This window comes from Hyalella azteca, unplaced genomic scaffold (assembly GCF_000764305.2).
Source record: "Hyalella azteca isolate HAZT.00-mixed unplaced genomic scaffold, Hazt_2.0.2 contig6477, whole genome shotgun sequence".
NCBI lineage: Eukaryota > Metazoa > Arthropoda > Malacostraca > Amphipoda > Hyalellidae > Hyalella > Hyalella azteca.
In genome coordinates this window covers 1-13,923 of record NW_025936638.1, presented here as the reverse complement: position 1 = coordinate 13,923, position 13,923 = coordinate 1, and the positions used below count along the sequence as shown (strand labels likewise).

At 39.7% G+C, this 13,923-nt stretch overlaps 2 protein-coding genes across 2 annotated transcripts; both read left to right on the top strand.

Moving 5' to 3' along the window:
* The first annotated feature begins 215 nt into the window (after positions 1-215).
* Positions 216-2,131, top strand: LOC108666036 (U6 snRNA-associated Sm-like protein LSm6). The gene is made up of 2 exons (XM_018152843.1): positions 216-357; positions 809-2,131. The coding sequence occupies exons 1-2, from the start codon at positions 267-269 to the stop codon at positions 958-960; spliced, it is 243 nt and encodes an 80-aa protein (XP_018008332.1). The 5' UTR covers positions 216-266; the 3' UTR covers positions 961-2,131.
* Positions 2,132-2,617: 486 nt separating this feature from the next.
* Positions 2,618-13,910, top strand: LOC108666034 (abl interactor 2). The gene is made up of 10 exons (XM_047880857.1): positions 2,618-2,911; positions 4,017-4,184; positions 4,611-4,758; positions 5,332-5,624; positions 5,813-5,965; positions 6,241-6,346; positions 7,076-7,087; positions 8,934-9,388; positions 9,587-9,875; positions 13,699-13,910. Exons 1-10 carry the CDS (start codon positions 2,786-2,788, stop codon positions 13,860-13,862), a joined length of 1,914 nt encoding a protein of 637 aa, XP_047736813.1. The 5' UTR covers positions 2,618-2,785; the 3' UTR covers positions 13,863-13,910.
* The last annotated feature ends 13 nt before the right edge of the window (positions 13,911-13,923 follow it).

The following is a 13,923-nucleotide window of genomic DNA, read 5'->3' as shown; positions in this document are numbered from 1 at the left end:
AGAAAATGAATCTGATTTAATTCTTGCTGATAATAATTTTACCTAATATCTGTAGGTAAATAATATTGCTCCACGGTGCCCTCGCTACTTTCCGTTTCTCTTGGATTAAATTTCATCTCCTGCTTTTAGAAAGAAATCCTTGTAGCCTGCGCGAGGTACTATGCAGCTAGTCATTTTTGGAATACGCCATACTTTGAAAATTTTTTTTGTTACAGGTAAATATTCTGTGCTTTTTCTTGTGGTTTGAACAGTAAGATACTTGAACAATGAATCGCCGTCAAACCCCCAATGAGTTCCTGCAGCAAATCATCGGTCGCCCTGTAGTGGTGAAGTTGAACTCCGGCGTAGATTACAGAGGTACGCAGCAGTACTTCTTCACTGGGAACAAATTTGAAATAGTACTCATCAGTTTTTACAGATTTTATTTCTAGCCTCAAATGAATCGTATGAATCAAATTGCCACCTCGATGGCTGTAGTACTGCTACTGTAAAGCGAAAGCCACTTTTTCCCTTACTTAACCCTCTACCGCCTGCCATGAGTAACCTGAGCAATATTGTCACAAGCCTACTCTCCGAAAGAAGACGTCCTAGTGAGCGCAAAATGACTTGCACTAATAGTTGCCGCAACATACAACTTTAAAATGTTCTCTGTTGCGTACAAACGTCCTCAGGTTGCTACACTCAATAGTTATCGTATAATTTTAATTGAAAGTTATGTTTACGGAGAGTGACATGCGGCGGTAGAGGGTTAAAAGCCTTTGAATTAGTCTTGTGAACATTGATTGAGAGCCTTGTGTTGTTGTCGCAGGTGTGCTGGCGTGTTTGGACGGTTATATGAACATCGCTCTTGAGCAGACCGAAGAATATATGAACGGTCAACTCAAGAACAAATATGGCGACGCTTTCATCCGTGGCAATAACGTTCTTTACATCTCGACTCAGAAACGACGTGTGGCTTAGAATCCCTCCAGTTCGTTATCTGCTATGATCTCTAGAGTTGTGTTGAGTGGAAGTCCCGTTTCTTGATTTAATCTATACCAGGTTGCAGTTTCTATTTTATAGCTATCATGACTGATCACATGATAATGGCCCGCCATACATTTAGGCCTTGTTTTGTTAACATCATTATCTTAACTACGCTCCCTTGCTATATTTTCCGGTCAACCTGGTATTGATTAACCTGAAGCGCACATGTGGTAAACATGTATTCGTTTTTTTCCAAGTCTTCATAACATTTTTAAGTAAATCAATCATTGCTGTACCAGACTTGCATATCTCGATTTTCATCAGGTTGAACTCATAGACGTATCATCAGGTAAAAGCTCCTTCAAATCAACAGTAATATCGTTGCTAGAACGTATCGGTATCTGTCAACCCCCCTATTGTTTAGTCTCATTTTTCAACAGTTCTCCTCAGTTTTGTACGATCTCATTCAAATGTCATTTTTCATTTGAACGAATATTTATATATCCGTTCGTTAGATCATGAGCTTCATTAGCAGATTATTCGGAATTTCATCAAATGAAATTTAATCTGCGTTACTAACAATCCGAAGTAGAAATTTTACTCCGAGTAAATTAATTTGTTCTTTCTTTGAAGACGCTTTGAAGTTTTACACTATTTGAGCAATATCATCTCCATATTTAATTCGTTTTTCCTTTCTGGTATTCAGTTTCAAAATTCGTTTTCATAATTGTTGCATCTACTGCGGTAGTCTACTAAAAGGTGTTCAATATTCTTTGAAATGTTCAATATGTTTTTGATTGTTTGGTTGAATATTTTTGAGCATTTAGATTCAGGATATTATTATGCTGTTGAATAAAAGACGTTCAACCCCTATTAGCGCATCATTTTAAAATGTTAAACAAAATTACTACCGTTATCATTGTATTGTTCTCGTTTGCGTATTTATGTGTACAATAAACGTGCACTGCTTGTGTTATTGATACGACTGAGAATCCAGAATTCAGTCTATACCGTAAGCCTGACCATAATGGATGAATTTTGAAGTGTTAATATTTACAAAGCACGCGCTTGTTGTACTAGGAGCAGCTATTAAAACAAGCTGAACGTAAAGGCAACGTCTAATTTCGATATTATGACTTTTTTTATGAATAAATATGATTTCTAATTTTTTGTTTGTATTTTCTCCACGGAACATCCAAAGTAACGTAGTGTTAGCGTGCTGCTGATGTTAGCCTTAGTACGATATATCGAAGAAAAAGGTTTAAGCAGAACATAATTTTATTCTGACGATGTTATTTTATGACTAGCATCTAAATTATAGTATTAACTACTTACGTTGAAGCAAGTGATGAAAGATGCGAATTTACGCACACTTTACTTTCACGCATACGTATATCACTGCCTCGTGTTTTAGTTAGATTATCTTTGAATTCACCGTTTTGCCACAGCTATACTCAAACGTAGCTAATACCAAAGCTTTATATTCTATCATTTTATAAACTGGTGAGAGTGGCATCATGCATATGAAGAGTAAGATGTATTAGATTCTTCTATTTAGCATGTCTGCATAAACGGAGCCTGCTACTTTTTCCGCATTTCATCTGTTACACAACGGATGAAAGGAAGCCGATTTTTGGACGCGCCCTGCCCTTGTACCTTCATGAACGCTGTCCGGCTGTCGATTGTTATTGCTTTTTGTCCTATTAATATTATGACTTATTAGAAACTGTTTTAAAGTTTTTGCTAATAATCTCATTTTTCTATTCTTTATCCAGCATATTCTAGAAAAGCAACTTTTTCATATTAATAGGTGTCCATCATGGCGTTGTCAGCTGAGTTTGTTAGATTGGTTCAAGAAGAAATTCCTGAAGGTAGACAGTCGTTGACAGATTCCCATACTAATTTGGACAAAGTTGCTGCTTATTGTCTTGAAAATTTTGGCAGGGTAAGTTTTTCTTTTAGCATGTTGGACTGTTTGTGTAATGTGGAAATCGTTTGATTGCATAGCTATCAACAATCAAGTTATCAACATCATTTCTAATTTCTATCTGTCCTTTCTGTTTGATTTATAGGTTTCTTTCCATGCCCAAGTGTGGAAAATGTTTGCCTTCCAAACAGAGACAGTGAATGAATTTTTGAGTTAACAAACATCTATGAATTCCATTTTAAAGAACTTCAACCCAATGATGTAGAGTTTGTTGAATGCATTGCCAATTTTTGCCCCCTATTTGTAGACCTATAGCTAATCATAATCATGTCGTTGACAACTTGACAAGTTGACAGTAATCTAAAACAATGCCGGCAGTCTTCAAAATGCCTTGCATGCATAATTTTCATCAAATTCCTTGCAAAACCTACTTTATTGGATGTAGCATGTAGGTATCTCCAACACCCCAGCTAGTCTGGAAAAGTCCTATTTTTGTCTGAAATATCGCGGCTCTAATATCATATAATTTCAGTAGGTATGAAATCTCGCGGCTCCATAGTGACAAACCAGAGATTTTTTAGAATCAGTTCATTTTTAATTTTCTCATTTACTCAAGATTTAAATCAATTCCTTAAGTATGATAATGCTGGTATCTATGATACTTTACTAGTCTACTTATAGGATTCAAAAATGAACTTGATGTAGTGTCTAAAAAACTCTCTGCTTTGCCACTATGCGCGGCTCGAATGTCATACATTTTTGTTTGATTAAAAAATCGCGGTTTGCACTTCGCAAACATGTCATTTCATAAAATTTTCAACTTCTGCAATCCGCATTGCTTTACCGTTTCCGCCAAAAATATCTTGCAGAAAAAACATAAACATCGTAATGTAAACAAATCAACAAAACGTTTGTTGTATCACGGCTGGCAAATCCATAAAACCACGGCTCGAAAAATTCAGTAGCGGCTCGCCAAGTAGATATATTCCATACTAGCACCCCAGGTAATTAGTCCCTACTCACAAAAAAGAATATTTTTAATGTTTATCAATGAAACCAATTATTAGGATATAACTGTAAAATAAATTATTGTATAATAAGCTGCATTCTTCTTCTCTTGCAGGCAGAAAACAAGCGAATGGCTCTGGAAGAGACCAAGAACTACACAACCCAGTCACTGGCATCAGTGGCTTATCAGATCAACACGCTGGCTTACAACTTCCTGCAGATGATGGACCAGCAGTCCCATCAGCTCGCAGAAATGGAAAGCCAAGTAAACTACATAGCTGAGGTATGACCAATTTTCCTCTCTTCTAATTCTATTCATTCTTGGATCATAAAATAAACATTACTCTTATTTCAGAATTATTGAATTTTGTCTGCAAACAAAAATCTAGGAAACTTCACCAGTGTATTTTGAAGAAAATCAGTCTTTTGCTTTGAATAATGTGGTTCTGACATGACTTTCTGGACATTTTCTCAATGCATACAATAGTGCTGTAGATATTACCAACTCCCATATTGTACCATGAATGTTGTTGTTATTAATATTTGAATAGTTAACTGATCTATGAGCATTCTTATTTGTATATACTTATATTCAATAGTTGCACTGTCAAAGCTAGTCCATATTGATCATGAATTTCATTATTTTATAAATGTTTGCTATTTTTTGTATTTAAATGCCATTTTGCATTTCAATGGCATCTTTAATCAGATGGTGATGATTCACAAGGAGAAAGTAGCACGCCGTGAGATTGGTGTTCTGACAACCAATAAGAGCATCACACGACAGTTCAAGATTTTAGCTCCAGCTAATACTGAGAAGCCCATCAAGTATGTGAGGAAACCAATTGACTTTACGAGTGAGTAGTACTCATTTTATTTTATTGCTGGAGTTGTGAAAAATATAATAATTTTTAGGTTCTTTTTAGCTTTCTGCCCATTTATCAACAATGAATAGGACAGAGATTTCACATGTAGGAAAACTGGACATACTGGTATGTCTATTTTGAACAGAAATACTTGTAAAAGTATTGATAAAAATTGAATTTATTTATCATGTGTGCCTTAATGTTTTCTTAATGAAAGGTTGTTTACACAGGATATCCAATGTATGACTCAATTTCATTGTCATATTCAGCCACATTATTTGGATGGCCATGTATAATTTTATCATTGTCTCAATTCCTGATTGATTAATAGATTTATTGAAACATTTAACAGTCTATGAGTTTTATGTAATATATAATGAACGTGTGCAACAAATTGTACCCATAGTTTGACTCAAATTTGGGTAATTGTGAATTCTATTAGCATGTATAGAGTTTATTTCTTAACATTTATGATGTGGTATGAGATTTCTTTGTTGTTCTTGATTGTAAGTTGACAGGAGCAGAATGGAACTGACTTGCACTTCTGTGTTTGCTTCACTGCAGAGTTGGACCACATCGGCCACGGTGAGAGGTCAGGGTCGTCTGTTGGACCACGCCTTCGTCACGCTCCTTCAGGTGCAGGGCCAGCACTTGCCATGGCTCCACCTTCTTCATCCACACCTCTGCTGCAGCAGCAGCCTAGTAACGCGTCCTCCAGTAGCGGCATCTATGCGCCTTCTGCAGGACCTCCTCCCACCACCAAGCCCCCCACTCCTCCTCAGTCCTCGCGCTCTGTCACTAGCCTGGCCAGGGGGTCGCGTGAATACAGAACGCCTCCTGCTGTCGCCCCACCTCAGGTCATCTCTCTATTATATATAAACCCATATTACCTTGGTTCATCATTATTACTTGTGGTATTTTTGTTGACGGTTTTCAAAGATCATGAAATTCTAAATTTTAACCAAATTTCTGTTTTTATAATTTGTGACATTGATCCCCTAAACTTTTTTCCACGATGATCCTGACTTTTCACTGCTCTATTCAGGTCCCAATGAACTACGCTCCCAACTTCCCTATGGGACACCCGCGTCGTGGGGAGAGTTCTCAGCCCCTACAGCCCCAGCAGCAGCGCATGTATGGTCCTGCTCTTACAAACCCTCTACCGCCCTCTCCTGCCCCTCCACCTCCGCCCCCTCAGGTGGCTTTTTTGCCCTTTCAATTTTACTGTTATCGTTCGTCTCGCAATCGTAACGAATAATCCAATTCCGGTCTCATTGTTATAAGTTATTTGATAATTGTCACAACGTGAGTCAGTGCGATATTACTCTGTTTCAAATGATAACCTCATTATTGTCTAAATTTCTTCTAGTTCCTTTGAAATTTTACTTAGAGTGTTAGTTATCTTTTTCTGATGAGAATAATTGCTTGCAAGCAACCACAAGAAAGTTTTGGTAACATTTAATTGTATTTAAGGTGGGAATGGTTCACCCAATGCCTCAACATGGGGGAGGCTATGCTGCCGGCCACCACATGACCGAGCCCTCGCACTACGCTGCTAACCACTCACACAACCTTCCCCGTGAGTGCCGTATACTATTGTATTTAGTCTCATCACTGCATATCATTATAATTACGAACTCTCCTCTCAACCTGAATTTATACATAACTGATCTTGGCCCTATAAACTCGGTTGACCCATTAGATTATTGTAGTCATCACTGCAAATCATTAAAATTACGAACTCTCCTGTCAACCTGAATTTATACATAACTGATCTTTGCCATATAAACTCTATTGACTCATTAGATTATTGATTAATGTATATCTCATTTTAATTACTTTTCGATCTTGTTTATTTAGTTCAGCTATAGTTTCACCTCTGGATCGACCATAGAATCACCCTTACTGGTGGTTGTAAACATTAGGTTATGTATTGGGTGCACGTGCAGCAGGTGTCTATGTTGATGCAACAAGACACAAGTCCTTGTTTCTTATTCACATTCTTATGCTCTTCTTCTTACATTTTAACAATACACTAGGTATGTTTGAGATTCCGGTTCAATTTGAATAAGATTCCATGCGAATTAATTTGATTTGATGCTTATTTATTGTACTCAGTAAACTGAATAAGTGTCAGCTCATTTGCACCGTACATTATATGGAGTGTACTAATTATGTTTTTATATAGTATACAGTATATGGTTTTTTTATAATTTGGATCTCAATTACGTATTTAAGAAATAGAAATTGCGATAAGTTATTTGTCGTGAGTTTTTTAATTTAGTTACTTTGTGTATTTCTTATTCAGGTGCTGGTCACGGTACGTGTATTCATTGTTTCTGCATATGATTGAGAAATGATTGCTTCAAATCACTAAGACTTTTGCCCCGATGACCTTCTAACAGACACAATTTTCTTTCTAGATAATCTAAAACGTAAATTGAATTTCTTAACACTGAAATGCTCATAATTATAACGCATTTACTCTATTTTGCTTTAAATTCCTTGGAAAAATGTAACCAGAAAATCTAAAATTAATTTAAACTTTTAAATTGTTTGAATTTTTTTTTGCGGAAGAATAGGTTGTTCAAATTTACCGTCATCGTTTATATTCAGAAGAACTTGCTTTCCCGTAGAGCGCTTGTCTTTAGCATCAACATATTGAAATAGTCTGTTGATGTGATGACGTGTGTGGTTTATGCAGCTAAAACAGTTCCGTCGCAAGTATCCAGTTACATGTCAATATTCTCATGCAGTAACAACCCTTCACATCAATATTGCCTCTTTGTGTAACATGAAATTTGTATTGCTACTGTTAACTTGGTAGGAACATATACAAATGCTCGCCTTACCTTGGTCTTGGATACAACGCATTGCCGAGTTTTGTTGCCTAGCTGCCATGCTTGCCATGATATTAGCGGCTAGAGCTTATTTTGGCTGCAACTTCTTTACATTTCTTGCTTGGCACAACTGAAGCTCAAGAGTTGCACTTCACCAAGAGTTCGATTGCTCTTGTTTACATTTTTAATATTGGAAATATTTTGGATGGGTATGTCCTCCTTTGTGAACATAGACTGACAAAATTGCAGTGATTTATTCATTTAAAAAAATTGCGTGATCTATGCATTTTTTGGCTGCCTGATCCTCAAGACACATTTCAAATATATTCTGATCGTTGTTATTTCAATTTAATGGGTCTGGGTATCACTGAGGGTAGAAATATGGCACATGATTCCTAATATAATTCATAATTCCTTCTTAGATAAGTTAATTTTCAAACTTGATGATCCATCAATCTCCTAGAGATAGTTACTTCTATGATGTTAGTAATGCATTGTCATGCTCTATCTGGGTATTCTTCGCATTGATATATCAGTCATTAATAAATGCACAGCAATCAATTTAACATACAAACTTAGTCTAGTTATTAATGAAAACGAAACATTTATGCTAATGATCTTCCTAAACTTACCACATCTGTTGTAAATACAAGCATTTTTCCTTTTCTGCTCGTTTTGAAACTTTATTGCCTAGTAGGTCCTTAAATGGAACCTAACAGTTCTTGGCTCTCAGTCATTTGCTGCATATAATCGATCCCCTCATTTTGAAAGTCTTCCATTAACTGCGTCATTGTGTCAACCTTGAATTTACTAAACGTTCTGATTTATTGTTATAGAATTTTTCCTCCTGGTTTATTGATACATTATCCTCTATATACATCCCTGGATGACTCGGGTTCTTCTCTGCCCTCTATCATGCCTCATCCCCAGACATCCAGTGATGGAGGTCATATCACCAACAACGTGCTACAACATGCCTCTTTAATAAATATCACTGAAAAATATTGAAAGTGGAATAAATAAATTCATTGATATTCTCATCGTGGATGTTCACTCTTTCACGTTCACTTACTAAATGCTTCACAGAGAAGCTTCATACTTTCATACCCTGTATGTTCTCATTACAATCAGATTTTTTCTCCTCGCTTTAAAAACGGGAAATTAGTTGTGCTGCAATTGCCTATTCAGTTCGTGTAGATTTTTCTAATTAAAGTACATAGAAGCATCGTTGGTGCCCGACTACCCTCTATGGCTCGTCCTCACTCAGCTCCCCTGACTAGCTAATCATCATTGCCGCTATTCTCTCACCCTCATGCTTGCCAAAAGGATACCCCACTGTCATCCGCCCCGCAATGACACTCCCAAAAAAATCGTCTGTCCCTTCCAACGACGCGACCACGTCAAGCCCCGGTGTCAGCAACACCCTCCCTCACCCTTCCCTCACAAACACCTCGCGCCCTTTGTATTCTACGCCGCCCAAAGTGTGTGCGGTCGCCGTGAGCGCTGCAGGCGATGTCCACGGCGCCAATGTCCCCAGCAAAGCTGAGTCCTCGAAGCCCCAGAATGGGGCGGGGGGTGCGGCCCCTGTGCGGGTGCCCCCTGGAGCCACGCAGCTCTCGAGCGTTGCTTCTGAGCAGCTCCAGCAGAAGCTTATGCATCAGCAGAAGCTCATTGAAATGCATGAACTGCAGCAGCAGCAACAACTGCTGGAGCAACAGAACCTCGGGCAAGATCAGGAACAGCAGCAACCGCTACAACAACAACAACAGCAGCAGCAGCAACCGCTACAACAACAGCAACAACAGCAGCACTACTCACAGCAGCAGCTGCAACAACAACAGCTGCAGCAACAACAGTTGCAGCAACAGCAGCTTCAGCATGAACAGCTTCAGCAACAACAGCTCCAGCAACAACAGCAACAGCAGAACCAGCAACAAATGCAGCAACAGCAACAACTTTCGCAACAACAACTGCAACAGCATGCACAGCAACAACAGATTTACCAACAGCAGCAGCAGCAACAGCAGTTGTCGCAGGACCAGCAGCAGCTGTACAGCTCCCAGCAGCAGCAGCAGGCAGCGATGGTGGCCACTAACCCGTTCCTGAACTACTCTGGTGAGGTGAAGGAGTCCGTGAACCCGTTCACGCAGAGCTCGACGCACGCCATCCGCCAGAGCGGCGGCAGCAGCAACACCGTCCGCGACGGCACCAACCGCGCCGCCAGCAGCGCTGCCGCCCCCGCCGGCATGGTCGAGGTCACGCTAGCCGGTACTCACGCTAGCCTCGTATGCACGGCCTCATGCAGGGGGCGACGTGTAGCGTGACTAGCATGATCGAGGTCACGCTTGTAGCGTGACTAGCATGGTCGAGGTCACGCTAGCCGGGACTCACGCTAGCCTCGTGTGCACAGCCTCCTGCTGGGGGCGACATGTAGCGTGACGCATGCCTCACGCTTCACTCCAAGGCGTTGTGTTGAAAGCATGGATGTGTCTTTATCTTGAGCGTTTGATTGTGGTCCTCTTGTTTCTAATCTGCTTCACTCCTCTTGAAATACAACCTTTACATTAAATGGACGTTTTATCCAATTTATCCAGCTTGCCTCTAGATCTTGAATCCTATTTAACATGGCGCGGGAACGTTGATGTTAGGATGTAATGCGTGTCTCACATCACTCACTTCCCCTCACTCATGAGATATGAAACAAGAAGCTTTTTGTTATGCATGGAAATTGAATTAATCCACTATGCACGGACTTGCTATTTGCCTATGTGAATTTATAATGCTAATTTAAATCGTTAGTCATATATTAATTTAACTTTTTCTCATAAATTTTGTGTCGTATTGCTTGCATCATTGAATTCTGTTTAATTGTGCACTTTCACGGCCTGAAGCTTGTTTTCTAACGCCGTTTTGTTGAATTACTTGATTATCGTACATAATTTATTTCCAGCTCTTGCACTCACAGTCTTTCATATGTTCAATAAGCCTTGATACGGCACCACTTTTGATCGCGGATTCTAGGCGTTATCAGTTTAGGTAGTTATTATCCTCGCGTTTTTTTTAGTTATCAGTTAAGGTAGTTATTATCCTCGCGTTTTTTAAGTTATCAGTTAAGGTAGTTATTATCCTCGCGTTTTTTAAGTTATCAGTTAAGATAGTTATTATCCTCGCGTTTTTTAAAGTTATCAGTTTAGGTAGTTATTATCCTCGCGTTTTTTTAAGTTATCAGTTAAGATAGTTATTATCCTCGCGTTTTTTTAAGTTACCAGGGTATGAAGTTATTCTAGGTGCCTCTCTCTCTTCCACGAAATTTCTTTCTTCGTTGAGCATCTCGCTTATGACGTTTTCATCGCATAATCTTCAACGCGAACATTTTTGTGTTATTTCATGTAGTTTGTTATTACCAAGTTTTTACCACGTACGTTTTTCTTAGTTTCGCTTCGTCTCTGTCTGTCATCAAAAATTCAAACCTTAATATAAAGCACTTCTCGAGATCCTAGAAACTTGAAATTTGGCGTGCATGCTTATGCTGCCTAACAATTCAAGATTTGATCATCAGAAGTAATAAGTTTAAAAATAAAATAAAAAATAAAAAAAACCTAAAAATTCACGGTTGGGATCGAGTTTTTTGTCGAACATCCAGAGTTGCCAACCCTGAAAAATGATTTGAATTGCTAAACTAAAAAGTAGAAAATAAATAAATATAAAGAACCATTTTTAAAAACCAAGTTTTTCTGGTGTTTACAAAACTAAAAGCAATGAAATAAAACAGATAAAGAACGTTAAGAAAACGTGTTATTTTAAGTTTTTTATATGTTTCATTTTTGTTTGCAATTGCTGTCGCTTGCTGTGTAGTTTTTGCGCTACCTTCGTCAAGGCTGCATGCAAATTGCATACTTATATTCTGCGCCGAAGAGTTTTTTTCCGTCTCCCTTTAGTTAAGACAAACCTTCGGCAGAGGATTATGATGAAAGATTATCACGAATTCCATCACATTTTTTAACCCATAAATGTTCTTATTCCATCTCATGCATTAGCTCATCATTATTGACGTGGGTGTTGACTGTGAAGTTCTCCGTCACGTCCGTTGGTATCTATATTATCGGATTGATAATTGTTATCATGAACGCAATACTAGCATATTTCACTCCCATTGGGTTGCGTTCTTCATAACGTGCCTGTTTCTCCACAACATAGTTCGTCATCGGGAGAGCATGAAAAAAATAATGAGCTTAAATTATAAGTATTAAACATATTAAAAGAGTTTTTAAATTTATTAATAGTTTTTTCACAAATTTTTAACACTTCCGCAACCGAAATACACTTCAGAGTATTAGTTTTTATGCGTTATTAAAGCAAAATATGATTTATAACCCTGCATGTCGACTATCGAAAATAATATCCAAAATATCAGAATTTGTTTCGCTTACAATTAGTTGTGTAAATCGCTCCTCCACATATTATGTGTGATTACTTGTTAATTTTTATCCTTCATTTGTTGGCATGTAGGACAGACCTTTCTGTCATGTTCCATTACTCAGTATTACGTGTAGCAATGACCGGTGCTGCCCAGTATTACGTGTAGCAATGACCGGTGCTGCCCAGTATTACGTGTAGCAATGACCGGTGCTGCCCAGTATTACGTGTAGCAATGACCAATGCGGCTCAGTATTACGTGATAAATGACCTGTAACCAGTTCTTTTTTCCTGATAACGTCGATCTTACCCACGATGTTGTTCTCCACACATTTGATTCTTCTAAGAGGTCACTTTACAGAAGTGTCTTCGGTAATTTTGTGCACTAGGTACCACTAAAGTGCATGCAAATTTCCTCACTACGAATATCCTCTTCAATTGTTCTGGTCGTCATGACTGTTTTAATTGTCTGATATGTCCTGTTGTTCTTAATTTCCTGCGTGCAATCTCTCTACCTTGTTCATTGCTGGATTTTCCTTAGCTTTAACAAATCTTTTTGTTGGTCATTAAAATAATGGAATTCTCAGTGGGGTGGGTACATAACTTGGCCGGTGAATACCGACAGTGTTGTGCTATTGTTAACGGTGCGATATAAGCTGAGTTAACTGATAGCCTTCATCCACACCAAGCGGTCCACTTGATGCAGGGATTAATTGTACTCTGCTGTAGTGGCACCAATGGACCAGTATCTCAATACCGGCATCTGTGTGAGCTTCTTGAAATATCTTCTTATATATGGTAACTTGTGACGTGACGTGAGCCAGTATAAATGGCCTCAGACGTGACGTGAGCCAGTATATATGGCCTCAGACGTGACGTGAGCCAGTATATGGCCTCAGACGTGACGTGAGCCAGTAAATGGCCTCAGACGTGACGTGAGCCAGTATATGGCCTCAGACGTGACGTGAGCCAGTATATGGCCTCAGACGTGACGTGAGCCAGTATATGGCCTCAGACGTGACGTGAGCCAGTATATGGCCTCAGACGTGACGTGAGCCAGTATATGGCCTCAGACGTGACGTGAGCCAGTATATGGCCTCAGACGTGACGTGAGCCAGTATATGGCCTCAGACGTGACGTGAGCCAGTATATGGCCTCAGACGTGACGTGAGCCAGTATATGGCCTCAGACGTGACGTGAGCCAGTATATGGCCTCAGACGTGACGTGAGCCAGTATATGGCCTCAGACGTGACGTGAGCCAGTATATGGCCTCAGACGTGACGTGAGCCAGTATATGGCCTCAGACGTGACGTGAGCCAGTATATGGCCTCAGACGTGACGTGAGCCAGTATATGGCCTCAGACGTGACGTGAGCCAGTATATGGCCTCAGACGTGACGTGAGCCAGTATATGGCCTCAGACGTGACGTGAGCCAGTATATGGCCTCAGACGTGACGTGAGCCAGTATATGGCCTCAGACGTGACGTGAGCCAGTATATGGCCTCAGACGTGACGTGAGCCAGTATATGGCCTCAGACGTGACGTGAGCCAGTATATGGCCTCAGACGNGATGTACTAAGCATGACGTGCAGCAGATGTACTAAGCATGACGTGCAGCAGATGTACTAAGCATGACGTGCATCAGATGTACTAAGCACGTGTTCATGGTCGCAGTGATCGCGGTGTACGACTACAGCGCGGACAAGGAAGACGAGCTCAGCTTCTCAGAGAACGCCGTCATCTTCGTCCTGAAGAAGAACGACGATGGCTGGTGGGAGGGCGTCCTCAACGGCGTCACGGGCCTCTTCCCTGGCAACTACGTCGAGCCTCTCATGTAACGCGTGACGTGTGGCGAGCCTCTCATGTAACGCGTGACGTGTAGCGAGCCTCTCATGTAAC